Source organism: Rhinolophus sinicus, linkage group LG03 (genome assembly GCF_036562045.2).
Source record: "Rhinolophus sinicus isolate RSC01 linkage group LG03, ASM3656204v1, whole genome shotgun sequence".
NCBI classification, from domain to species: domain Eukaryota; kingdom Metazoa; phylum Chordata; class Mammalia; order Chiroptera; family Rhinolophidae; genus Rhinolophus; species Rhinolophus sinicus.
In genome coordinates, this window is record NC_133753.1 from 161,181,502 (window position 1) to 161,207,027 (window position 25,526).

Here is a 25,526-nt window from a genome sequence, read left to right on the forward strand (position 1 = left end):
AGGATGGTGTTTTAAAAATACCACAGTCTAAGTAGATTTTTTCTTCTCTGTTTCTTCTCTTTTCTCCATTAAAATACCATTCTGATAATACCTCATAAACCTTTGCTTTTAGAAGTTAATTTATTGTAAAGTTGTCATTTTAGCTTTAACAGTAATTAAAAATAGGAATATAAAGTGGCAGAAGATGATATAAACGTTATACTGAGAAACAAGACATTCTAGGGACAGTGTTGGCACTTGTGAGAATAGGATGTCAGAGGAGAGAAGAACTGACCCCATTGTCAGAACTCTAAATTAAGCCAAACAGTTAATATAGGCATGAACTTAAAATTGTAGCCTGTAGTTTTTCATTTTCAGATACTGTTTTAAAGGAAGACCTTTCCACCATCGTACTGAAAGAATGTCAGTGTAATCTTTGAACTACAGTTCAGATTTATCAACAATAGGCTTTTTCTTCTAGTAGTCTGAGGTCACTTCGTGGGGGTGTTGGAATTAAGGCTTGCTAGATTGCCCTTTTGTTGTTGAGATTTTCCTTTCTTTTCATGTGAACCCAAAGCAAAAGGAATACCTGAGTCTTACATTTGGTCAACCTTGATTTTCAGAGCCGTGGATTGCCACTTCACATTACACCCACTAGCTGAGGACAGGAAAAACTCAGTCATTGAAACCATCTTCTGAGTACATTGAGGAATTTTGGTTTGCGCATTTATTTGACTAATTGGGAAGGTTGGAAATCACCAGAAAAGACTGAATTCGGATCCAGTTATTCCCTTTCGAGTATATAAACATATGCACAGGCATATATTGATAGACATATATGTACACATCCTAGCATATACCTACCAGTTTTGCTGTTTAAGCAAAGCACTCCCAGCATTTTGTTTGCCACTGTATTAGAATGAATGGGCATCTTAGTCCAGATACAGTTTATATAAATAATATACAAGTTTACAATTTTAAAAATTCTTGTTGCTTTCTTATCAAGTGAATTCCTAGTTCATAATTGTTCTAGCCTGCCTTTCCCTTTGCACTGACTGCTGACTTAGCTGAGAACATAATGAAGAGACAATCAAAACTACCTTTGTTTTAGTTTTTGAGTAAGTGCTTCCTTCTTTAATATTCATGTGTTGTCTTACAGTTTGTGATGTCTGGCTGGGGTACAGGTTATTCATTTCGATGTGAAATTGTTGACTATTCCAGGTCACCTACAGCGTTGAGGGTAAGTTTCTCTTTGGAAAAACTTGTAATTCAAAATCAATGTTAAAACTATTTGGATTCTATTTGTAACACTTTATGTAAACTCAGAATGAGTAAATGACTCAATTATTAGAATATAAGTATTCAAAGAACAAAAGCTAAACATTACTGGAAAGAATCAAAGAAAGTCAAGTATATTGTTTTCTGTAAAATGAAAAATTGTCTTTTTAAATTTCTTGCATTTAAAGGTAAATTCATATATGCTTCTGTAAAAAATTAAAAGTAGAATTACTATATGATCTAGCAGTTCCACTTCTGGGTATATACCTAAAGGAATTAAAAGCAGGGACTCAAAGAGATATTTATATACCCATATTTATATGAAACAGCATTATTCGCGATAGCCAAAAAGTGGAGACATCCCAAGTGTCCACTGATGAATGAATGGTTAAACAGAATGTGGTATATACATATGATGGAGTATTATTCAGCCTTAACAAGGAAGGAAATTCTGACACATGCTACAACATGGATGAGACTTGAGGACATTAAGTGAAATAATTCAGGTACAAAATGACAAATACTGTGTGATTCTCTTATTATATGAGGTACTTAAAGTAGTCTTCTTTCAGAGAACAGAAAGTAAAATGGTAGTTGTGAGTAGCTAGGGGGAAAAGATGATGGGGAGTTGTTTTATGGGTAGAATCTCAGTTTTGCAAGATTAAAAAAGTGTTCTATTGATGGATGGTGGTGATGGTTGCAAAACAATGTGAATGTACTTAATGCCACTGAACTGAACACATAAAAACAGTTAAGATGGTAAATTTTATGTTATGTGTTTTTTGCCAAAATTTAAAAAAAGAAAATTTTCTTCTATGTAAAAAATAAATAAATAAATTCATATCTATGTGGTTTCTGCAGATGGCACGCACTTGCTGGCTTTATTACTTCTCCAAATTCATCGAGCTATTAGATACTGTGAGTATGTAGTCACCACATTTAGTAAATGTTTGATTTTCCGTGAAAGCAATTAACTGTTATGAGTTCAGTTGTCTGATAACTTTGGTTATCACTCCTCCTCCAGCAGACTTACTATTATCTTTTACCTTTTATTATCAGTAATTTTAGAGAATAGATAGGATAAGCTTATTTTTCAGTCTGTTGTAGACTCCAAAAGGTTTTCTTAAGTATATAACACCTGTTTAAGATAAGTATGTAACTGTCACATACACTACAAAACTATCTTTTATGTAGATCGATGGCAGTTGTTTTGTGAAGCAAGTTTTAGAAAACAAAGCGCAGAGAACATTTCACCTTTTGTTCTTCATATCAGAGCACTGTGTCATTCATACTCCTTTAGGAGGATAAATGCTTCGAAATTCATAAACTTAAAGTATTAGGTTGGTGCAAAAGTAATTGTGGTTTTTGCCATTATTTTTAATTGAATGTTGAATTACCGCTGGAATATCAGTAATTCGGTAATAGCAAAACTACCTCCAGCAGCCCTGAAAGTCCATGCTTAGTGGGTTCTCTCTCTGCCTGATGATCAACTCTGAATTTAGGTGACTGGACCCTGGGAGAAACAAGTGCCATGGATTAGGGTCCATAGAGAGAGGAGAAAGCCATGCACTGTTCTTTCCAGAGTAGAAAAGCTGGATATGTATTGTATCTTTGTGGCATGTGGGTGTTAGTTATTTGGAATCAGCCCTGGACCTAAAACGGACAAGTGTGTTCTCTCTTCTCTCTCACTACATTTCTTGTAGCAAATCTCAACATGCTTTAACCTTCTCAGATGACTACGCATAATGTTAGAATTGGAAAGGACTTTAGGGAACATAGAATCAGTCTAGTGGTTCTCAAACTTGAGCATGCCCTAGAATCCCCTGGTGAGCTTGTTAAAAACACAGATCTCTATATCCTACCCCCAGAGTTTCTGATTCAGTACATCTTAGGTGGAGCTTAAGAACTTGTATGTCTAGCAAGTTCTAAGGTGCTGTTATTACTGTTGGTCCAACGTCCACACTTTGAGAACCCCTGCTGTTGTCCAGTGGTTCTCAACTCTCATGGTCCAGTAGATTTAACTGCATTAGAAAGCAAAACAGCTAGGGCCTCATCCCCAGAGATTTGGTGCCAGATGGTCTAGAGTAGAGACCAGGGATGGCTATTTTTAAAAGCTTCTTGGACATTGCAATATGCAGCCAGGGTTGAGAACTACTGAGGCATTAAAGTCCAAAGCCCTCAGTCTGAAAATACATTGAAGCCAAGAAGTTAAGTGACTTACCGGAAGGAATACTGCTACTGGGATGAGGATGCTGATTTTCTGTTGATGGCTTTTTTTGTTGCACCATGCTGTTCTGCCACATGCTTAAGCAAATACATGGTGGCTTTGTTGTTTCTGCTTTGTATGTTCTCAGTTCTAGCTGCCATAGGAAACTGTTGCCGCCTCCATGTTCTTCCTAAAAACCACACTTCTGAAATACTCCTACAAATATTTTTGTTTTATTTCTTCTACTTTGTTTAGTGACATATTTAGAAGTCTAACTCACCACTGGTCTTCCGAATTTCGAGTGTTTTTTTGAACATTTAATTCTGCTTTTGAATAGTTTTTGGGAAAAAAAAAGAAGAAAGTTTCCCTCAAATCTTTTCTGTTCATTCATTTGTTTGTTTGCAGAATTTCTGCAAACCACTGGGTACATTCAGTCTGGGTGGTGCCTTCATTGCCTTTCTCAGTTTACCTAGGCAGCTTTACTTCTTTTCCATCCTATTTCCCCAATGAGCTCTTTAAGTTTTCCCTTTTTATTTCACTTTCATAATAATTTGCTAACTTTTGATTTGTTGCAAGTCCTCTTTCAGTTTGCTTAAAACCCTGTGTAAATTGGTAGGATGTGTTTGAGAGCCATGTAGAATAATTTCAGTCATAAGAATTCAGATTCCCTGCTTTTCCATATACTTAAAAATCCATGTGGATTTTTTTTTCTACCAATAACATTTCTTTCAGTAAGTTTTGGCCATATTCTTCACTTTATAGCTTTGATTTTCAAGTCTGCTTACAATTTATTTTTACCTTTTTATTGATCCTCCCATGAGTAGGCATCATACCTAAGTTCCTTCATACTAATAAGCCTTTGAACTGCCCCTTGGAGAATCAGCTGCTCCTCTGAGCATTCCATAAGGCAATCCTTTCAAAGCAAATTTTGATGTGAACTAGTTTGGACTTTGCCAATATTTTTATAACATTAGATAAATTACTGCATGATTTTATATGAACTTGATTTTCTTTAAATTATTTCAGATCTTTTTTGTTCTGCGTAAGAAAAATACCCAAGTGACTTTTCTGCATGTCTTCCATCATACCATCATGCCATGGACCTGGTGGTTTGGAGTCAAATTTGCTGCAGGTAGCCAAGGGAGAGTTGGGATCATATGTTATCAATAACATTTTTGTATGCTGTAAACACAAAATCTATCCTTAAATTGATTTAAAAGCAACTCAAAACATCAAAGAGTCACTTTGATCAAACTTCTGGCTTTCATTATTACTTGAAACCTATATGCAGGATTCTTACCTAGATCCCTCCCCAACCCTCCATTCTATAGAAATGCATGACTGTGGGGAACAGTCTTCTACACATATTTTTCAGTTGTTTTGTTTGGATTTTATTCATTTTCCATATAGTTCTGTTAAATAAATAAAATGTTGAAAGCCTTGGTTTTATAGGAGTATATTTAGATATCAATCCCTTATATGTTTCCTAGAAGGGAGACTGTTCATCTCAAGTTCTAACTCTACCTTGTCTTCAAATTTCCAATAGCTGATACACACCCTAACCCCTAACAACTCTCTATAGATGTGTCAAATTGCAGTTTTCCTAACTACCTTTAAATATCCTACCACATTAAAAGATGTTTTGATAGTGTTTTTCAAGTCACAAATAGTTTAAATCAAAAGCTTGGGAAGCTGCAAGAGAAAGACAATTGTTACTTATAAGGGAGTTCCCATAAGATTGTTAGATGATTTCTCAATAGAAATGTTGCAGGCCAGAAAGGCTTGGCATGAAATATTCAAAGTGATGCAAAACAAGGACCTACAACCAAGACTACTCTACACAGCAAGGCTAGCACTTAAAATTGAAGGAGAGATACAGAGCTTCCCAGATAAGAAAAAGCTAAAGGAGTTCATCACCACCAAACCAATATTACAAGAGATATTAGAGGGACTTCTTTAAGAAGAAGAACGAGAAAAAATAAAAAGAATGTAAATATGAATAATAAAATGGTAGTAACTATGTATCTATCAATAATCACTTTAATGTAAATGCATTCAATGCTTCAATCAAAGAACATAGGGTGGCTGAATGGATAAGAAAACAAGACCCATACATATGCTGTCTAAAAGAGACCCACTTCAGAATAAAAGCCACACACAGACTGAAAGTAAAGGGATAGAAAAAGATATTTCATATGAATGGAAATGAAAAAAAAGCTAAGGTAGCAATACTTATATCAGACAAAATAGACTTTAAAATAAAGGCTATAATAAGAGTTAAAGAAGGACATTACATGATGATAAAGGAATCAATCCAACAAGAGGATGTAACCCTTATAAACATTTAGGCACCCAACATAGGAGCACCTAAATATATAAAGCAAATATTGACCAACTAAGGGAGAGATTAACAGTAATACAATCATAATAGAGGACTTTAATACCCTATTGACACCAATGGACAGATCTTCCAAACAGAAAATCAACAAGGAAACGGTGGCCCTAAATGACACACTAGATCAGATGGATTTAATTAATATATTTAGAGTATTTCATCCCAAAGTAACAGAATATACATTCTTTTTAAGTACATATGGAACATTTTCCAAGATAGACCATATGTTAGGTCACAAAATAAGTCTCAATAAATTTAAAAAAACTGAAATCATATCAAGCGTCTTTGAACAGAATGGTATGAAACTAGAAATCAATTACAAGAAAAAAACCTGAAAAACACACAAGCACATGGAGGGTAAATAACCTGCTACTAAATAATGAATAGGCCAACCATGAAATCAAGGAAGAAGTCAAAATATACCTGTTGAAACAAATTAAAATAAAAGCACAGTGACCTAAAAATCTATGGGACACAGCAAATAGAGTATTAAGAGGGAAATTCATAGCAATATAAGAAGCAAGAAAAATCTCAAACTATCTAACCTTACACTTAAAAGAACTAGAAAAAGAACTGCAAACAAAGCCCAAAGTGAGTAGAAGGAAGTAAGTAATAAATATCAGAGTGAAAATAAAATAGAGTCTAAAAAATAATACAAAAGATCAATGAAACCAAGAGCTGGTTCTTTGAACAGATAAACAAAGTTGATAAACCTTTAACCTCACTCATCAAGAAAAAAGAGGACCCAAGTAAATAAAATCAGAAATGAAAGAGGAGAAGTCACAGCTGACACCACAGAAATACAAAGGATTATAAGAAAATATTATGAACAATTATATGCCAAAAATTGGACAATCTGGAGGAAATGGTTAAATTCCTAGAAACATACAATCTTCCAACACTGAATCAAGAAGAAATAAAAAATCTCAACCGACAGATTACTACTAAGGGAATTGAACCAGTAATCAAATAACTCCCAACCAACAAAAGTCCTGGACTGGATGGCTAAATTCACAGGTGAATTTTACCAAACATTCAAAGAACAATTAACACCTATCCCTTTCAAACTATTCCAAAACATTCAAGAGGAGGGAAAACTTCCAGTCTCATTTTATGAGACTACCATTACCCTGATTCCAAAACCAGAGAAAGACATTCCAAAAAAAATGATAAAATTATAGGCTATGTTATATCCCTGGTGAACATAGACACAAAAATCCTCAATAAAATATTAGCAAACCAAATTCAGCAATATATTTAAAAAGATCATATGCCATGATCAAGTGGGATTTATTCCTGGGATGCAAGATTGGTTCAATATCTGCAAATCAATTAACATGATGCACCACATAAACAAAATGAAAGATAAAAATCATATGATCATAGCAATAGATGCTGAAAAAGTGTTTGACAAAATCCAGCATCCATTTATTATAACAACACTCAATAAACTGGGAATAGAGGGGACATACCTCAAAATAATAAAGGCCATATGTAACAAACCCACAGTTAACTACCATTTTTCACAGAACTAGAAGAAATAATTTTAAAACTTATATGGAAGCACAAAAGACTCCAAGTAGCCAGAGGAATCTTGAAAAAGAAGAACAAAATTGGAGGTATCACACTACCTGATATCAAACTATTCTACAAGGCTATAGTAACCAAAACAGCATGGTTCTGGCATAAAAATGGACAAATAGATCAATGAAACAGAATAGCGAACCCAAAAATAAACCCAAGCCTATATGGTTATTTAATCTATAACAAAGGAGGCAAGAACATACAGTAGGATAAATACAATCTATTCAATAAATGGTGTTGGGAAAACTGGACAGATACATGCAAAAGAAGAAAAAAAAAAGAAACTGGACCACTCTCTTATACCATATACAAAATAAACTCAAAATAGATGAAAGATTTAAATGTAAGACCTGAAACCATAAAACTCCTAGAAGAAAACATAGACAGTAAACTCTCTGTCAGTAAAATATTGCTCTCAGTAATATTGTCTTCTGATCTATCTCCTCAAGCAAGCAAAACAAAAGAAAAAATAAATAAACGGAGTGTATCAAACTAAAAAAATTTTGCCAAGCAAAGGAAACCACCAACAAAACAAAAAGACATCCTACTGAATGGGAGAAGATACTCACCAATGATTCATCTGATAAGGGGTGAATGTCCAAAATTTATAAAGAACTCACACAACTCAATACCAAAAAAACTAAAGAATCCAATTAAAACATGGGCAGAGGACCTGAAGAGACGTTTCTCTAAAGAGGACACACAGATGGCCAATAGACATATGACAAGATGGTCAACATCACTGGTCATCACAGAAATGCAAGTTTAAACCACAGTGAGATATCACCTCACACCTGTCAGAATGGCCATCATCAGTTAATCAACAAACACGTGTTGGAGAGGATGTGGAGTAAAGGCAACCCTCATGCATTGTTGGTGGGATTCCAAATTGGTGTAGTCACTATGGAAAATGGTTTGGAGGTTCCTCAAAAAATGAAAAATACAACTACCTTATGACCTAGCAGTTCCATTTCTGGGTATTTATCTGAAGTAATCCAAAGCACTAATTTGAAAGTATACATGCACCCCTGTGTTCATTGCAGCACTTTTTGCAATATCCAAGGTATTGAAGCAACCCAAGTGCCCGTCAGTAGATGATTGGATAAAGAGATAGTATCTCGATAGATAGATAGACAGATAGATAGATAGATAGATAGATAGATAGATAGATAGATAGAGATGCAATGGAATATGATTCAGATATAAAGAAGAATGAAATCTTCCCATTTGCAACAACATGGATGGACCTAAAGTGCATTAGGCTAAGTGAAATAAAACAGAGACAGATAAATACCATATTATCTCACATGTGCAATCTAAAGAACAAAATAAATGAACAAACAAGATAGAAACAGACTCATAGATACAGGGAACAAACCGATGGTTACTAGATGGGAGGGGGAATGGCAAGCTGGGTGTGAAAGGTGAAGGGATTAAGAAGTACAAATTGGTAGTTACAAAATAGTCATGGGGATGTAAAGTACAGCATAGAGAATGTAGTCAATAATGTTGCAACAACTATGGCTAGTGCCAGGTGGATGCTAGACTAATTGGGGGAAATCACTGCATAAATTATATAAATGTCTAACCACTATGCAGTACACCTGAAACTAATATAAAGTAATATTGAATGTCAACTGTAACTGAAAAAAATAATTTTAAAGATAATAAGTGAAAAATAGTAATAAAAAGAAGCTTGGCAAACAGGCCCTTTTCTTTGGTTTTAGTTTTATGCTTTTGTGCATCTAGAACTAGAAAAAAAACAGGTTAAGTAATTTTACCTTATCACAAAGTTTTAAATAAGTAGTATCTCCAAGGACATATTCTTGTTAGCCAAAGCTGATTGGGGTACTTATTTATGCTTGTTTCTTAAATTTAAGATGTCTTCAAGTGGGCCCGCAGCCCATATTAGATAATGCTTTAAACATTTCTGTGAATAGCTCACCTCTATTAGGCATTCTGACTTTGCAAGACTAAAAGAAAAGAGGAATAATAGCAATCCAGCTTTTCTTTTGAATATAATGAAAATATTTCTGTGGCAGATTTTTATATTAATTATGTACAAACTCCCTTCCAGAGATATGGAGAATTATGGTAATTACCCAGGTAATTCCTTTATTTTTCCCAAACCAAATGAGTAAAATGTAATGACTCTCTAATTGTAATTCATTCTAAGATTTGGCTTTTCAGAGCTGTTATTGTAAAAAAGAAAGCAAGCTCAGAAAATACTTTATTAGAAAAGCCTTCCAAAGAAGATGTGAACAACGTTACTAATTAAAATGTGATTGTTCTGTGAACAAATTTATTAAAATAACTCATTAGAAAATAATATGCAAATGAATTTTATTTGATGGCTTATTTTGATCAGTAATCCTTACTAAACACTCTAAGCCACACTAGTGTTTTGATAAACTCCTTTCCATAGGATCATCTTTTTAGGGTATTTAAACGGTGAGATCTTCTGAATGGACAATAGACCCTTTTCCACCGAAAAACGGAGAAGTGGTGTCTTAGTGAGACAGGCTCTGACGTAGTTCATTATCAAGAGTGCAGTAGATCTCCTGAGTGCATATAATCGTGAGACACAAATAGACTTCAGATTTAGCTCAAACCCTGTTAAGCAGCTTGACTCCTAAACTATCAGAAATAGACAACTGTTCTATTTTTAATCACCCTAGAAAAGGTGTTTTCACACCACTGTAATTTATTTATTTAAGTTTCTTTTGGGAAAGAAGACTAATCCAAATGTAAGTAATAAAAGCTGGGAAGTTGTTAAGCTTCATTTATTCAGTTTCTTCTGATTTGAAATTTGTGATAATTAAAGGATTCGCTGAAGTTTTATTTACTGTATTCAGGAAGGAAAAGTTTGTGAAGCAGAGTACAGCATTAATGAGGCATTAGGGGAATATTTAAACTATTTAAAATAATTATTTAAAACAGGTTTTCTCTAAGGGACTACTTCAGCAGTATACTACTTTAGTACTACTTTAGTAGCAGCAATATCAAGAATTGCTGCAATTATGAATGATTATTACGAAGTACTTAGTTTCTACTATGCAACAATTTTTATTTTGCCTTAAATTTTCTGTAATTCATAGTGTTTATGAATTTGGTACTTCTTCTAACATAATTAGTCCAAATTTGTGATGTTTTGCTTTATTTCTGGAATTAAAGTATACTGGGATAAAGAACAAAATATTATGGAGAAAAATTTAAATTTCAGGCCAACATTATTCAGCAAAATCAGGCTGTACATAAAGAATGGACTTTCTTCTAGGTTGTGCCACTTTGGAAACAGATGCTAGGAAAGAATATTGTTCCTCCCACACACAGCTAATCACCCTGTTACCCCTTCCACTGTAGTAGTGGTCCAGCTAAAGCCAGTGAAAATGATCTTTGCTTACATTCCCCCAGACTTCTTTCCCTGTATTCTAAATTGAGTGTGATCAGTAGGAGCTGTGGTGAGATTAGAAGAGGAAAACCAAGCTAGGAAGGCACAGTTCATAAGAATCAAATGGAAGCAGTAAGCAAAGATGGTTTAACAATTAACAAATGTTTATTTTGGTAAAACAATAATTGATTAAAGCAAACTTAGCATAGCTTGCTAATGAAAGCCTGTGGTTTCACTGCCAGAGTTTTGTGGCGCTGAAAATATTTATGGAAAATTGAGAGTGGAAAAAGTGAACTTGATTTCACACAATGACATGTGCAGCAGTATTCTTTGTGGCTTTATTCTTAACTACGCAAATTGGAAACAGACCAAGTTATTTTTTAATAGGAGAATGGATAAATTGTGATGTATTCATATTGTGTATTACTACATAGCAATACAAAGGTGAACTAATATGTACACCAACTTGGGTGAATCTTAAAAACATGTTGATTGAAAGAAAGGCAGAAAAGGGTATAGACAGTATAATTCCATGTATATAAAGTTTAAATGCAGGCAAAACTAATAGCTGATGATAGAAGTTAGAATAAAGTTTACATTGGGAGGGGTGTATTCTTTGACGGGGGTATATGGGAACCTTACCTGGTGTTGGAAATGTTTTATATCTTGAATTCAGTAATAGTTATGTGGGTATATACATATGTAAAAAAATCATCAAGTTTTACACTTAAGATTAACATATTTTGTGTACTTTATATATGTTAACACTCACTAAAAAATAAATGTGATTACTATTTAGCAATATAAAAAGTAACTCAACCATGTTTGTTAAAATAAACCCAAATCGTACGACCATCGTAAGTCAAGATATAACAGAATAAAGACATGCTCATTTATTTTCTAGGATTTGTATCTTATATTTTACTAAATGTATATATTATCCAGTTCCCTCTAATTTGATAGCTGTTTAACAAGATTGATGTTTTATACATTGTTTGATTTTCTTCCTACTAAAATTAAAGAAATATGTACTAAAATCTCAGTTCAGTAAAAAATATGTCTCATTTTAAGGAACCATTCCTTATTTTATAATAATTTTATTTTCCAGGTGGTTTGGGAACATTCCATGCCTTTCTAAATTCAGCTGTGCATGTGGTCATGTATTTCTATTATGGCCTGTGTGCACTGGGACCAGCCTACCAGAAGTATTTGTGGTGGAAAAAATATTTGACGTCATTACAGCTTGTGAGTAATTAATTTTCTTTAAAACAATATATACGACTAAACTAGAGTCATTTGTCTTCCCTGTATATTAGGATACTAACTAAATAAAGAACAAAATTTACAAAACAATAAGGATATAAAGTATCGGGCCACTATATGGCATCACACCATTATCATTTCTATGTTATTTAAAATTTTGTCAGTAATTTTATTGAAAAGAAACCATATTTGGTAGCCAAGAGGCTCAGACAATTAAACCAAAGTGTGTATCTTTATACTATTTTATGCATTTACATAAAACATTTGTGATCAAAATAATCTCAAAGTTATGTGGACCGCAATAGGCATCATATTAAATCAGAAGTTAGAAATTCCATACCCTAGGTCTAAATGACCTTGAGGAAATGTGACTTGTGAGAATTTTGAGCCTTCTTGTGTGTCTGCCTATCTAGTCCTCATATTTATAAGTCTATTTTCCTCCAACTGGTAAAAGTACTGTGAGGATTAAAGAGGTAATTATATAATATATATATATATACTGACAAAATCGACAACACCCTAAATAACCAAACATAAGGAAACGGTGAAATAAATTCTCTTAATTCCTACTTTGGAATATTACAAAGTCGTGAAAATTATTCACAGTTGATTTCTAAGTCTTTTTTTTCTGATAACATAGAGTACTTTCCTCAAGTAAACAATGTTCAAAAGAGCAGAGGCACTCAATTGAGACCTAATAATAGTTTCCAAGCATTAATCCCAAAAATATATGGCATATCATTTTTTTGAAGTGTAACCATGGGTTGAGATGATGATTTGCTTTAAATTTTGTCTTCTGTTAAGAGAAAAATTCTGTGATTCTCAGATTTCCAAATTTATAGTCTATAACAAATTAGTGTCATACTCTGCCAATAACACTAAAAAGAAAATATGAATTTAGGTATAGATAGCTGGTTGAAGCTTAATTTCTGGTAAAATCCTACAACTTGTTAAGTGAAATTTGGCATAGTCACATAGTGTGTTCTCCCAGGAGAGAAACTGATATTTTAGTCTGTATGGATGTTAAATCAATATCAGAGTTAAATCAATATCCTTTCAGAGTTGCTTATTGTATCAAAAATTGACATCACCCAAAATAACCAACTATAAGGAAATGGTGAAATGAATTATCTTAATTACTACCTTGGAATATTATGAAGCCATGAAAATTATTTACAATTGCTTTATTTTTAAGTAGATTTTCTGATTTTAAAGTAATATATGGTCATTGCAGAGAAGTAAGAACATCTAATTAATCAAAGAGAAAAAAATAAGCATAATTCTACCACCCAGGGATAATCAGAGCTGATATTTTATTTTCTACCTTCATATACAGAGGGTGCCAAAAAAAAGTGTATACACATTTTAAGAAAGGAGAAAACTGTATTAAAATTGTAGTAATATATACCGATAACAAAAGATGAATACCAGTCATGTTTGACTTCTGCAATTACAAGAGGTGCTCAAAGTGGTTACCATCAGCATCCAGACACTTCTGATTACGGCGAACTACTGCTTGAGCAACGCTGACCAAAGTGTCCACTTGTATACATTTTTTTGTCACTCCCGGTATATAAATTATATATATATATATATATATATATATATATATATATATATATATATACACACACACACACACCTTTTGTATGATTTGTATTATACTGCATATACAATTTTGTATTAGGCTTTTTTCCCCTTAATACGTATACTCTTAAATGTTTAAAGACTTTAATAATGTGGAAAAATACTTATAAGGAAAGAGTAGACATTTGTTCATTATTATTTTAAATGTATTAATTATACACAAACACACTTGCATAGAATGTTGCAGATGTTGCTTTGTTTTCCTAAGTTTTCATTTCCTCCTCTGCATAATGAGAGGAATAATTGTAGCTATTGCACGGGAATGTCACAGAAGTTCCTTAAGATAGTGCAAGGAAAGTTCATGATAACAGTAAAAGAAACTATGTGAAAATCTTAACTGGTTTTAACTGTGTGGATTGTGGGTAATTGTTGTTTTTTTATTAATAGATTTTTACTTTTCTAAAATTTCCACAGAACATATGTTGCCTTTTAATCAGGACAAAAAAGATATCCAAGAAATCTGGACATTAGCCTAGAAAGTGTCACTCTTAAGGCTGTGTAGAATGTTCGGGTACACGGAGCCATTGGGCATCACTAGCATGGCCCCTAATGCTTCCCACTCCTTGCAGAGTCTCTGCTGCTGTTGGCAGATAAGGATATAGTTTTATCTATGACAGTAGAGGACGGATGGCAGATGCGGGGACTCAGAGATGCTTTGACTCCTACAGAATTAGCGAGGCTCTAATGAGAATGTTTTTATTTTCCTAAAATTGAAATATCTGGTTTAACCACAAAATATTTGAAATTGAAACTGTCCTAGAAAATTAGGCCATAATGTAGTGCTCCCATGTGCATTTCATCAGTCAAGGACTCAAGTCGAGGCCTTGCAAAGAAAACTTGGTTTGATGGTTCTCTGAGTAGGAAAGGGCACTGCACAGCTCTAGGGACATTTGGATAGAACCCCCAGCAGTTGTGCAGTTTGGTGGGACTGAATAGTGGTTCCAAAGTCCCATTTGGATTTTGACACTGTTCCACGCACTATCACGCCCATGGAGGCTAGATTGAAAGAGAAAATTCCCTACCCAACAGTAGCCTGGAGTGTGGTTGGAGTGTTTAAACATAAGCAGGCAAAGAATGCATTAAATAATTGCTCCATTGTGACTCTTTTTATCGAACAATATTTTTCGTTCTTTCATCTGTTAGGTGCAGTTCATTATTGTCACCATCCACATAGGCCAGTTCTTCTTCATGGAGGATTGCAAGTACCAGTTTCCAGTCTTTCTGTACATCATTATGAGTTACGGATGCATCTTCCTGCTGCTCTTTCTCCATTTTTGGTACCGTGCTTATACCAAAGGTCAGAGGCTGCCCAAAACTGTGAAAAATGGAATCTCCAAAAACAAAGATCACTGAAATTGAAGCACAGCATGAATCTATGAATCTATGTCTTTTCAATCAATTTCCTTGACAATCAAGAGATATTTCCATGTGCAGTGCATTTTGTATATTTTTCAAAACCAAGAGCTTGTATTTTTATGATAAGTTATTGGGGTTTCTGATATTTGAGAGCCCAAAGCTCCCAGATAAGTGTCTTCTGATAATTAGAGCCTAAAGCAGCCAGTTTTTCAGCTGCTTTTAACCCTAATCCAAAGGGTTTTGTTTAATACATTTTGTTACAATGAGAGTAGGATGTGAAACAGTACAGTGTTTTTCAAAGAAGTTCAGTATAAATGAAAAATATCATTAGATATTTGGAGCACGGACAGAGATCCATGCTGTACAATGGATTCTTTCTGCCAGGTCTGGAAACCTCTAACTGTGGACTCTGGCTTTGTATCAAGTTGACTGTATTCAGAAGACACTGTGTTTACTCTAGAGTTAAATTCCTGTTTTAAAGAACTAACAAAGGTGACCATGAAGTGAATTTTTGGTAAGTTATTTAAAATCAATAACAATTATTTGTAATGGATCTCTTGAGTAGCCACCACCAGTTTTGCTGATAAAAGACTTCCTCACAGCCTTTTGTTGTATAAAAGTGTTTAGAAGTAACAATCCTTTTGATTAGTACATTGATGCACTTGACACTACGGTTATGTTAATATTTTGAAAAAAGGTGATTTGTTTGGATGGCTTAATGAACACTTTGCTATTGCTGTTTTTTAATTAACTTCCTTTATATCTGGAAAGAGGTTAAGTTGTCAGTGGAAGAAGTACTGTGTAGTTCAGTGGGAAAAATCTGTTGTCTGTTGTATTATAATGTGACTTTCTCATATTTCTCACAGTTTAAGGGATTATCTTGGTGAAATATATATTGGTTAGATGTGTAAATGTTCATATTATTAGCATAATAATATGCTACTGCTGGTACTCTTAAATCCTAAATTATTTTAGACCGCCCATCACACAGTTTTTAGAGATGTGTTAAAGTGGCTTGTGAAGCCATTAGAGGCAAATGGTGACACAGAGATTATCCAGGGAAGATTTAGTATATAAGGGTCTCTCTCAATAAAGAGATAGAGAGACTGCATAATACTTACTGTTATAAATACACTGCATGAGAAAAATGTTTTCCAGAATTATTAAATAACAGCCTAGATTTTTTTTTCACTTATAAATTGTATAATGAAGGACTAAAATTTATTTTACATAGGTTTCATTTCTTTAAAATTGCTACTTTCTAAAATTCTCACATTTTCTTGGAGAACTCAAACTAATGGTCAGTCAGTAGAGTTTTGTCCAAGAAACAGCAATATTTGGACATTTCTGAAGTTTTCCTTATAGCTTGTTTTTTCCTGTTATATTTATACTCAATTTTTGAAGGGCTGCTTATGCTTGTATGACTTTAAACAATTAGTACTTATATAGGGCCTCAGTTATTGTGTAACACACAGTGATACTTATCGTACAATGAAGTCTGAATGTTTACTTCCTATAAACTCCTGTAGTTCTGTGTCTCCCCCCAAACCATTACGTTAATCTCTACCATGGCCTTTTGTCTTCACACTTACCAGATTCATAAGGTTATGTGCCTTTCAGTGACCTTTCGTGACTTCACTTGCTTGCAGTATGAGAAGATGAGGGTTGAGAAATGGGGAGAATTTCATTTAAAAAAAAAAAATAAAGAATAAAGAACAGGAGAGTGGAGCTAAAAGAAAACAGCAGGTCTAATTTATTTCTCTCGAGGATCTCAAGATTCCTTAAGTGTTTTCCTGTTGGGCTCTTCAGATCCAACCTGTGCTAGATGAGAAGGTATGGTAGGTGCTGTTATGTACACACACAATTGCCAAAGATCCCATTGGGTAAAGACCAAAACCAAGCAAAAATAAAAGAAGATGAAACGGGAGAGTTTGATTTTTTTCTTGCATACTTTCTGACCTGCATTGTACACCGCTCCTCGCCACCCTGTCTGTAGTCTTTGAAATGTTTGACATGCTTATCAGCTGACAGCCACATGTGATGGAACCACATTCTAAATGATGTGAATCAAAGGGGAGAGCTAGAATGTTACATGAAAAGAAATCGCAGCTGGCAGAAGCGTCCTCCATATAAACATCAGCAGATCCTTGGACGTAGAATTTGCACAGGCAATGTTTTATTCAAGGGCTTTGTGGGTCACAGAGAGTTTCTACTGGGGTTTCATCCCACTGTTCAGGACTTTATTGCCTTTGGGTTTGCTTGCCTACCAAGTAGAGCCCAGTTAGAAAATTTGCTTTATAACATAAGGCTCTATGAATCCTTGAGAACCTATATCTGTGTTATAAATAAATAGAAATACAAAATTTTAAACATCCATGGGGACATTGCCATTGTATCGTCTTAATTGAGTAGAGTTCTTAATTGCACAGACTACATTGTTACCTACATTATAAGATTATGTTATCTTAATTATCTTTAATTATCCCTTATTTCTGTCAAATTTTTAAAGACTGAGGAAAAGTCTGGATATTGTCAAAGTTTGGGGTGTGTGTGTGTGTGTGTATGTCTGTGTGTGTCTTTTTCTGTAGACTAACTGCATATGTTTGCATGGGTAGGTTTTTAACTAGAATACTCGTTTAGCCAAGGCATTTGACACATTTGTTGTACACTTGCTATGTTCTGAGTCCTGTGCGAGGCATTAGAATAATACAGAGATGCCTGTGACATAGTCAGGACCTCCTGGAGTTTACAGACTGGCTGAGGAAATTTTGTTATGAGGCAGTAACTGATAGATGCCATGTGAGTGAGAATCCTGTACTTAGCAAGCAGTGAAGGCTCTAGGAAGGAATTTTCATTTGAGTTCTGTGTTTAAGATGTACAGAATTTCATACTGGGTGGTGGGTTAGTGGGCAAAGGGTTCTAATTGAAAAAGAAATAGCAAAAGAAGAGCGAGGGGAATGAAAGTATTAGGAAAGCTGAGGGAATGGCTGATAGATTAAATTAAAGTGAGGCTCCCTGTAGGTGCTACGGAGAGGTAAGACCAGAAAGGGAGATGGGCTCTAACAGGGGGGACACTACAGTGTGATCCAGGTGGTACCTTAAAAAGAGTCATCTGGGGGGTGGGGTGGAGGCATGAGACACTAAAAGCAAAGATAAATTAGTTGATTAAGGATGAGGTAAAGAGAGCCTGAGTGAGTGATGGAAAGAAAGAGGCTGATGCATGAGAGCTTATAATGGAGAGTCGGGTCTGGAGACTGTCCAAGGATGAAATGTGTAGCAGGGCCCAGGGAAGCAGTGTGGTGGTGTGGAAGTTTGGCTGAATCTGAAGCTGTAAGGCCTGGGAGGTAGATGCCAAGTGACCTTGGACGAGCCTGTTAACCTCTCTCAGCTTTTGTTTCTTCATCTATAAAATGAGAATACTGTTATAGTACAAATTCTCCTTGCTGGATGACTGTGGCTTAAATGAGATAATGTATTTAAAAGCCCTTTGTATTAATTGCTAAAAATGTGAAGTAACGTATGCACAGAGAACACGGACTCCGCAGAGTTGAGTGGGGAGGAACAGAATGTGAGTTCCTAGCCTAAGATAGAGCAAAGGTTATGATTCTGTCCACTTCAGGGGGAATAATGTAGGTGTTGATTGGAGATGGGGTGACATAAAAGTTCCTCTAGATGTTTCCACCCAAGCCGCCATGTGGAACGGGCTCACAACACGTCCTGTCATACCAGGCTGCCCCAGAGGGAGGAGCAGAGGGGTCTTCTATGTGGCTCTCTGGGGGTGGTCATGGCTTTTCTTGACAGCTTGTGGCAGGTCAGGCTGTACGTGTGCATGTAACCCCCAAATCCTTACAAATTACAACACTGTTAACATCCAAAAGAGCTTTTGTGTCTATATTCAGACTGCAGGATTATGAAAATATTGTTGTACCTTGTGTGTATTCTAGGGCCCGCAGTATTCAATGTTACTAAAGGGAGAAAGCTTGCTGCCCAAGGGGGCATTCTGTGCCTAGTACTTACGACTCCAATAGGAATGGTGTAAGCATTTGACTACCTAAATGTGAAAGCTATGGGCTCATAGCTGGTCTATCTTAAAAGCTGCACAAATCCCTGTCAGTGTGTCTTCTGCCTGCTTTGTGTTTTCTTGCCCATGAATCTGTTTCTTTTCTTTTTACTCCTGTGCCAAACATTTTTCTTCAGCCCCAAATAGTTTTGCCTAGATTATAGAATTCTCCTTGATCTTTTTCCATTTTTCCCCAATACAAAGTCCTTTTCTCTGACTAGGCTGCCCTTGCGGAGGGAAACTTGGTGTAGTGGTTCAGAGCACGGACTCTGGAACCAGCCTGTCTGGTCAAATCCTGGCTCTGTCACTTACTAGCTGTGTGACCTGGACAACCTCTCTGTGTCTCAGTGTCCCCACTGAACATGGGATGAATGACACTGCTTCCTTCATCAGTATAGTGTGGGGATTAGATGAGGTAATGCAGGGAAAAGCTTTTAGAGCCACGGTGCCTTCTTTTCAGTTGTTCAGGCCCCAACCCGCAGTTCTCCTCTCTCTCCATCAAAGGCTTCACCTTAAACTAGAACCAGAATCTGACCACTTCTGGCCCTCCTGATGTCATGCCTTGATTTCTGGAATGGTTTCCTATCTGACTCTGCTTCCACCCTCACCTCTTTACAATGTGTTATCTACATCTTATTCGAAGTTATCTCAGCATAAATTAAATCATGTCAGTCTTTTACTCAAAACCCTCCAGTGGCTTCTGGTTTCACCCAGAGAAAAAGCCAACGTCTTTACAATGGTCTCCAACGCCCTCCGCGATCTGCCTGTCACCTGCTGGTGTGCCTCTGTCCTCGTCTCCTACGACTCCCCCTTGGCTGCCTCCGTCACACTGGCCTCCACGTGTTCACCGGCCCATGCGAAGCACACTCCCATCTTAGGGCCCTTGGTTTAGCTTTTGCCTCTGCCTGAGGGACTCTTTCCCAAGTAACTGCTTGGCTAAACCCCTCACCCCCCTCCAGTCTTTACTCAGATGTCACTTTCTTAGTGAGGCACACACCCTGTTTGTTACTACTACTTGCACCTTGATCCATTTTTACCTTGTTGTTTCTTTCTTCCATACAGCACTTATTACCTTATAACATGCTATCCAATGTACTTAGTTATTTATATTATTTATTAACTGTCTTCCTCATTAGAAAGGCGGATAACCTTGTCCTCAAGGGTAGACATTCTGGACTGTTCTGCTCACTGCCATTGCATAGAAGAACAATGGCTGGCATATTATAGGAGTGAATGTGCCTCATCTGGAAGTTGTCAGGTGTTTTCCTCATGATTAGACTGGGGTTATTAGTTTTTAGGAGAAAGACAATAGAGGTAAAGTATTCTTATCACGTCATTATCAAGGTTACATACTTTCAGTATGACTTCACTGTTGATATTAACCTTGACCAGCTGGTTGAGGTAACGTTATTTTTTTCCTCCTTTTATACTTTGTTCTTTGAAAGGGAGTCACTGTGCACAACTAAAGGATACTCCCTTGAAGGCAAAGTATCTACATAAATGATTTGGAATTCTTCTGCACGGGCCAGTTACCTGTTCTATTATTTATTTACTCATTTGTGTATATATTAGTATGGACTCATCAGTATCTGTTTGATACTTTGGGTTATAATCCAGTCTGACCTTATTTATTTTGTTGCTCATGGTTTGGCCATTGGGAGGTCTTCTTGGTGTCGCTCCTGTGTCACTGTGATATATCCCCACTTCCTTGCTTTCTGGTACTACAATATGCTCCAGTCTCATCTTGCACATTTCCTGCTCTGTCCTAGAATCAGCCTTGATTCCTTTGATTGAAGAATGGTGTTAGAAATCAAGAGCTAGCACTAGGCGTGCTAATTGCTACTGAGTATCATGGCTTCTAGGCCCTCAGCTGACAGAGCAAGGAAGTATATGTGTGTATACTAACCAGTGTATATATGCATATCTATAACTATTTCTATTTGTAACTATATCTATGTTAAGATAAATAGGAGTTTATATCAATATCTCCAATTCTACCACATGGATCATTCTCGTCTTTGCCTCTTGCTTGTCTATAACTCCAACAGTGAGAAACCTGGCTCCCAGCATCTGCCATCTCTTGACTTAATAGTTCAATTCTAGTATACATGTATAGTGGTTTCAGAATTCTTCACCCATATTCCACTTCATCAACCAAGTTTCTTTTGTCTTTCATTTATAGACTCCACTCATTTCTAGAATTACTTAGGTCAGCACCTTTCCCCCTCATCTTCTTCAATGAAGTTGTTTCATATATTTGTAATACAGTTAGATTATTTTGTCACATTCTACATTCCGTTCTGAGACTGTCTCACATTCTAAATGATCTAAGGTTTTTTTTTGCATCCTTTAAGGTTGACTCTGTGCTATAAAGCTCTCTATGAGTTTTGACAAACGGGTAGTGTCATGCATCCACCATTACAGTATCATATGGAACAGTTTCGATGCTTCAATGCCTTAAAAAAAACTGGGCGGCCGGTTGGCTCAGTTGGTTGTTAGAGCGCAGTGCTCATAACACCAAGGTTGCCGGTTCGATTCCCCCATGGGCCACTGTGAGCTGCACCCTCCACAACTAGATTGAAAACAATGACTTGGCTTGGAGCTGATGGGTCCTGGAAAAACATACTGCTCCCCAATATTCCCCAATTAAAAATAAAAAAATGTTACCCTTTAAAAAAAAAAAATCCTCTGTGCTTCACCCATTCAACTCTTCCCTACCCTGAATTCCTGGCATCCACTGTTCCATTTGCCATCTCTAGAGTTTTACCTTTTCCAAAATGTCACATAAATGGAATGATACAGTACGTAGTCTTTTTAGATTAGATAGTTCCACTTATAACTGTGCATTTAAGATTCCTCCATGTCTTTGTGTAGTATAACAGCTGTTTTGCTTTCTTTTTTTTTTTACTGCTCAATAATATTCCATTGTCGGGATGTACCACAGTTCTTAACCCATTTGCCTATTGAAGGACATCTTGAGGTGATTATGAATAAAGCTGCTGTAAACATTCACATGTTGGTTTTTGTGTGGATATAAGTTTCAAATCAGGTGGGTAAGTACACAGGAGCACAACTGCTGGATTGTATAGTAAGACACGTTTAGCTTTGTAAAAAAACACCAAAATGTCTTCCCAAGTGGCTGTACCGGTTTGCATTCCCACCAGCAGTGAATGAGACTTCCTGTTGCTTCACATTCTTACCAGAATTTGATATTTTCACATTTTTAGATTTTAGACATTCTAAGAGGTGAATAGTATTATCTCATTATTGTTTTAATTTGTGTTTTCCTCATGACAAATGATGTTTAATATACTTGAGGGTTTTTTTTATTCTTCACATAGGATGCCATTTATTTTCTGATCTTTGCATATTTCTATATATTCTCCTGTCTTTCTTCAAGTGCTTTCTCCTCTATGAAATCTTTACAGATCTTATTATCCCTTAGCAACACCTTCCTCTTTTGAATTTCTATTGTACCATAGTGGAGTTACATCATACCCATATCTAACTTACTCAAATTCAACTACAGATCTACAATCCAAAAGGCCCTGGAAAGCAAAGTTCGTACATTTGCAGCACACTTATTTGGTAGCCAAACCTCACTTGGACACTGAGAAGCTGTTTACCATTTTATTCATTCACACAGGGTGAATGTTCATATATTTTAATGTGGGAATATGAACACAACTGATTATGGGGTGTTGCCAGAGCCTCTTCTGTGGTGTTAAATAAAAAAAACCTCTTCTGTGTACAATATATTTCTTTCAGAAATATCAGGGGAGTAGAAGTATTTTAATTTTCTAGGGACTGGAAGGGAATGAGTCTGAAGAGGCTAAGTGATACCTTTGTTTCCTGAGAGCAGAGAGGAACTTCACCTTTCCTTTGATAATATCTCTGGAGATGCTGTCTGGTCCCACAGGGCCAGACCGAGCCTGATAAGATTTCTGGGCCTTAAAGCTGGTCATAATGTAGAAGGGAGCTGTCGAATCCATGAGGGGTGGGAAGGAAAGTCAATGGACATTGCAAGGACGATCTCTAAAGTCAGATGACAAAAGGCATGCTCTGGCCCATCCACTTTCCTATATACCTTGAGAAACTGGGGAAAAAACTGAGGGTATATTTTTATCTGTTAAAATAAATAGGACCAAACCAGTAAGAATAAATATCAGGGTTAGAAATTAAGTTGGACTATAAAAAATAGAAGAAGTTCTATTTCTTGGAGTCATGAGTTTGTGGACTGAAAATCATATCTGACACATGGAGGTAAAATTACATCTAGTTCTCACGGAAAAGTTGATTTTACTCTCTTCATTTTATTGAAATAAACTGCCCAGGGTCTCACATTTTGCGGTCTTGAATCAGCATTCAAGCCTAAGACTACTGATTCCGAGCTCAGCACAGTGTCATCCTGGTTTCTGTTACTTGATAGCCCTGTGGTGTCACGGGGACTGATTGCTTACATTATGGTACTTTATCCATATATTTTTCCCACCTGTATACTGTATAACTCTCCAGCTTTCTTGTACCATTTTACGAAGTGAATCAAGATAAATGCTTTTCACAATTCCTCTACCCATTGTAAGAGTAATCACAATTGTCAAGAGAGAAGCTTTAAGGCTGATATTAAGAATATGAATCAGTTTCATACCTACAGGCAAAGTGGCCTAGCATGCAATCCATCATTTAAAACACATTCCTCCTGTCATTATTTACTTCTTTCACTGGAGAGCACTTTTGCATAAAACTGCAATATATTTTTGTCCTAGCCAAATCAAAGACTTACTTTAAAGGAATAGCATCTGATTTCCTGCCCCTGACTACAGGAAGGAAGGGAGCATGTGTTGCTGCTGGGTGGTGGTGGTGGTGGTGGTGGTGGTGGTGGTGGTGGTGGTGGTAGTGGTATGATGTATGATTACTTCCCATCTCTAGTGGACTCCTTCCCCACTTCAATAACTGCCAATTTCTTCTTTCTGGGCTACTACTGACTACCATGGACTAATTATGCAAGCTCTTCGTGGTCTTCCTTCCCAGGGTGGGGCCTACACACATAAATCTTCAAACTGAATATAACTACTAGTAGAACTTTCTGTCGTGTGTGTTCCACTATCACATTGTCATTTTTGTACAGGACTCTTGGTGTCATTTCTTAATAGGCTCTAACACTTCAGGGTTGTGGAATCGGTAATACACTTAACTTTATCTTTGCCTAATTCATTGTTGTATGCTTACATAATGTTTTTGTTTTTTTTCTCAGCTTTATTGAGGTATAATTGACAAATAGGAATTGTATGTATTTCAGGTGTGCAACTTGATGTTTTGTATACATTGTGAAATGATCACCACAAACTAATTAATATCCATTACCTCAAATAGTTACTATTTTCTTCCTTACTTATTATTTTTTATTTTTGGTGATAAGAACACTTAAGATCTACTCTCTTAGCAAATATCATATATATAATACAGTATTGTTAACCATAGGCAGCAAGTTATACATTAGATCTCCAGAAATTATTTATCTCGTATAACTGAAATTTTGACCAATATCTATACATTTTCCCTGCCCCCATTCACCCCAGTCTCTGGCAACCACCATTCTACTCTCTGCTTCTATGAATTTGACATTTTAGACTCCATATATAAGGGAGATCATATTGGTATAGTATTTGTCTCTCTCTCTGGCTTATTTCACTTATAATAATGTTTTCCAGGTTCATTCATGTCACTAAAGAAGAATTTCCTTCTTTTTAAAGGCTGAATAATATATACACACCATATATTCTTTATCCATCCATCCATCAATGGGCACTTAACTTGTTTCCATATCTTGGCTATTGTGCAATGAACATGGGAGTAAAGATACCTCTTTTGAGATACTGATTTCTTTTCCTTTGGATATATACCCAGAAGTAGAGTATGATCATTCCAGATCATATGGTAGTTCTGTTTCTAATTTTTTGAGGAACTCCATACTGTTCTCCATAGTGGCTGCACCAATTTAGTCCCCTCAACAGTGTACGAGGGTTCCCTTTTGTCCATATTTTCACCGACATTTATTATTTCTTGTCTTTGATAATAGCCTTTCTAACAGGTGTGAGATGGTTTTAATTTGCATTTTCCTGATAACTAGTGATGTTGACTATCTTTTCTTATGTCTGTGGCCATCTGTATGTCCTCCTCGGAACAATGTCTATTCAGATCTTCTGCCCATTTTTTAATCAGATTGTTTTGTTGTTGTTGTTGTTGTTGTTGAGTTGCATGACTTCTTTATATGTTTTGGTTATTACCCCTTCATTGGAAGTATCATTTGCAAATATCTTCTTCCATTGATTTGGTTAACATTTTGTTTTGTTGATTTTTTTTTTCC

General features: G+C 35.8%; 1 protein-coding gene across 5 annotated transcripts in view; it reads left to right on the plus strand.

Annotated features, from left to right (window-relative positions):
• The window catches only part of ELOVL7 (ELOVL fatty acid elongase 7), a 76,242-nt gene extending 54,071 nt beyond the window's left edge, over window positions 1-22,171 (plus strand). For all 5 annotated transcript variants that reach the window (XM_074328917.1, XM_074328914.1, XM_074328916.1 and 2 more), the window contains 5 exons: window positions 1,139-1,219; window positions 2,119-2,175; window positions 4,490-4,595; window positions 11,942-12,078; window positions 14,887-22,171. In XM_074328917.1, the coding sequence (XP_074185018.1) occupies window positions 1,145-1,219; window positions 2,119-2,175; window positions 4,490-4,595; window positions 11,942-12,078; window positions 14,887-15,096 (585 nt within the window). In that variant the 5' untranslated portion in view covers window positions 1,139-1,144 and the 3' untranslated portion in view covers window positions 15,097-22,171. The remainder of the gene's footprint in view (window positions 1-1,138; window positions 1,220-2,118; window positions 2,176-4,489; window positions 4,596-11,941; window positions 12,079-14,886) is intronic.
• The last annotated feature ends 3,355 nt before the right edge of the window (window positions 22,172-25,526 follow it).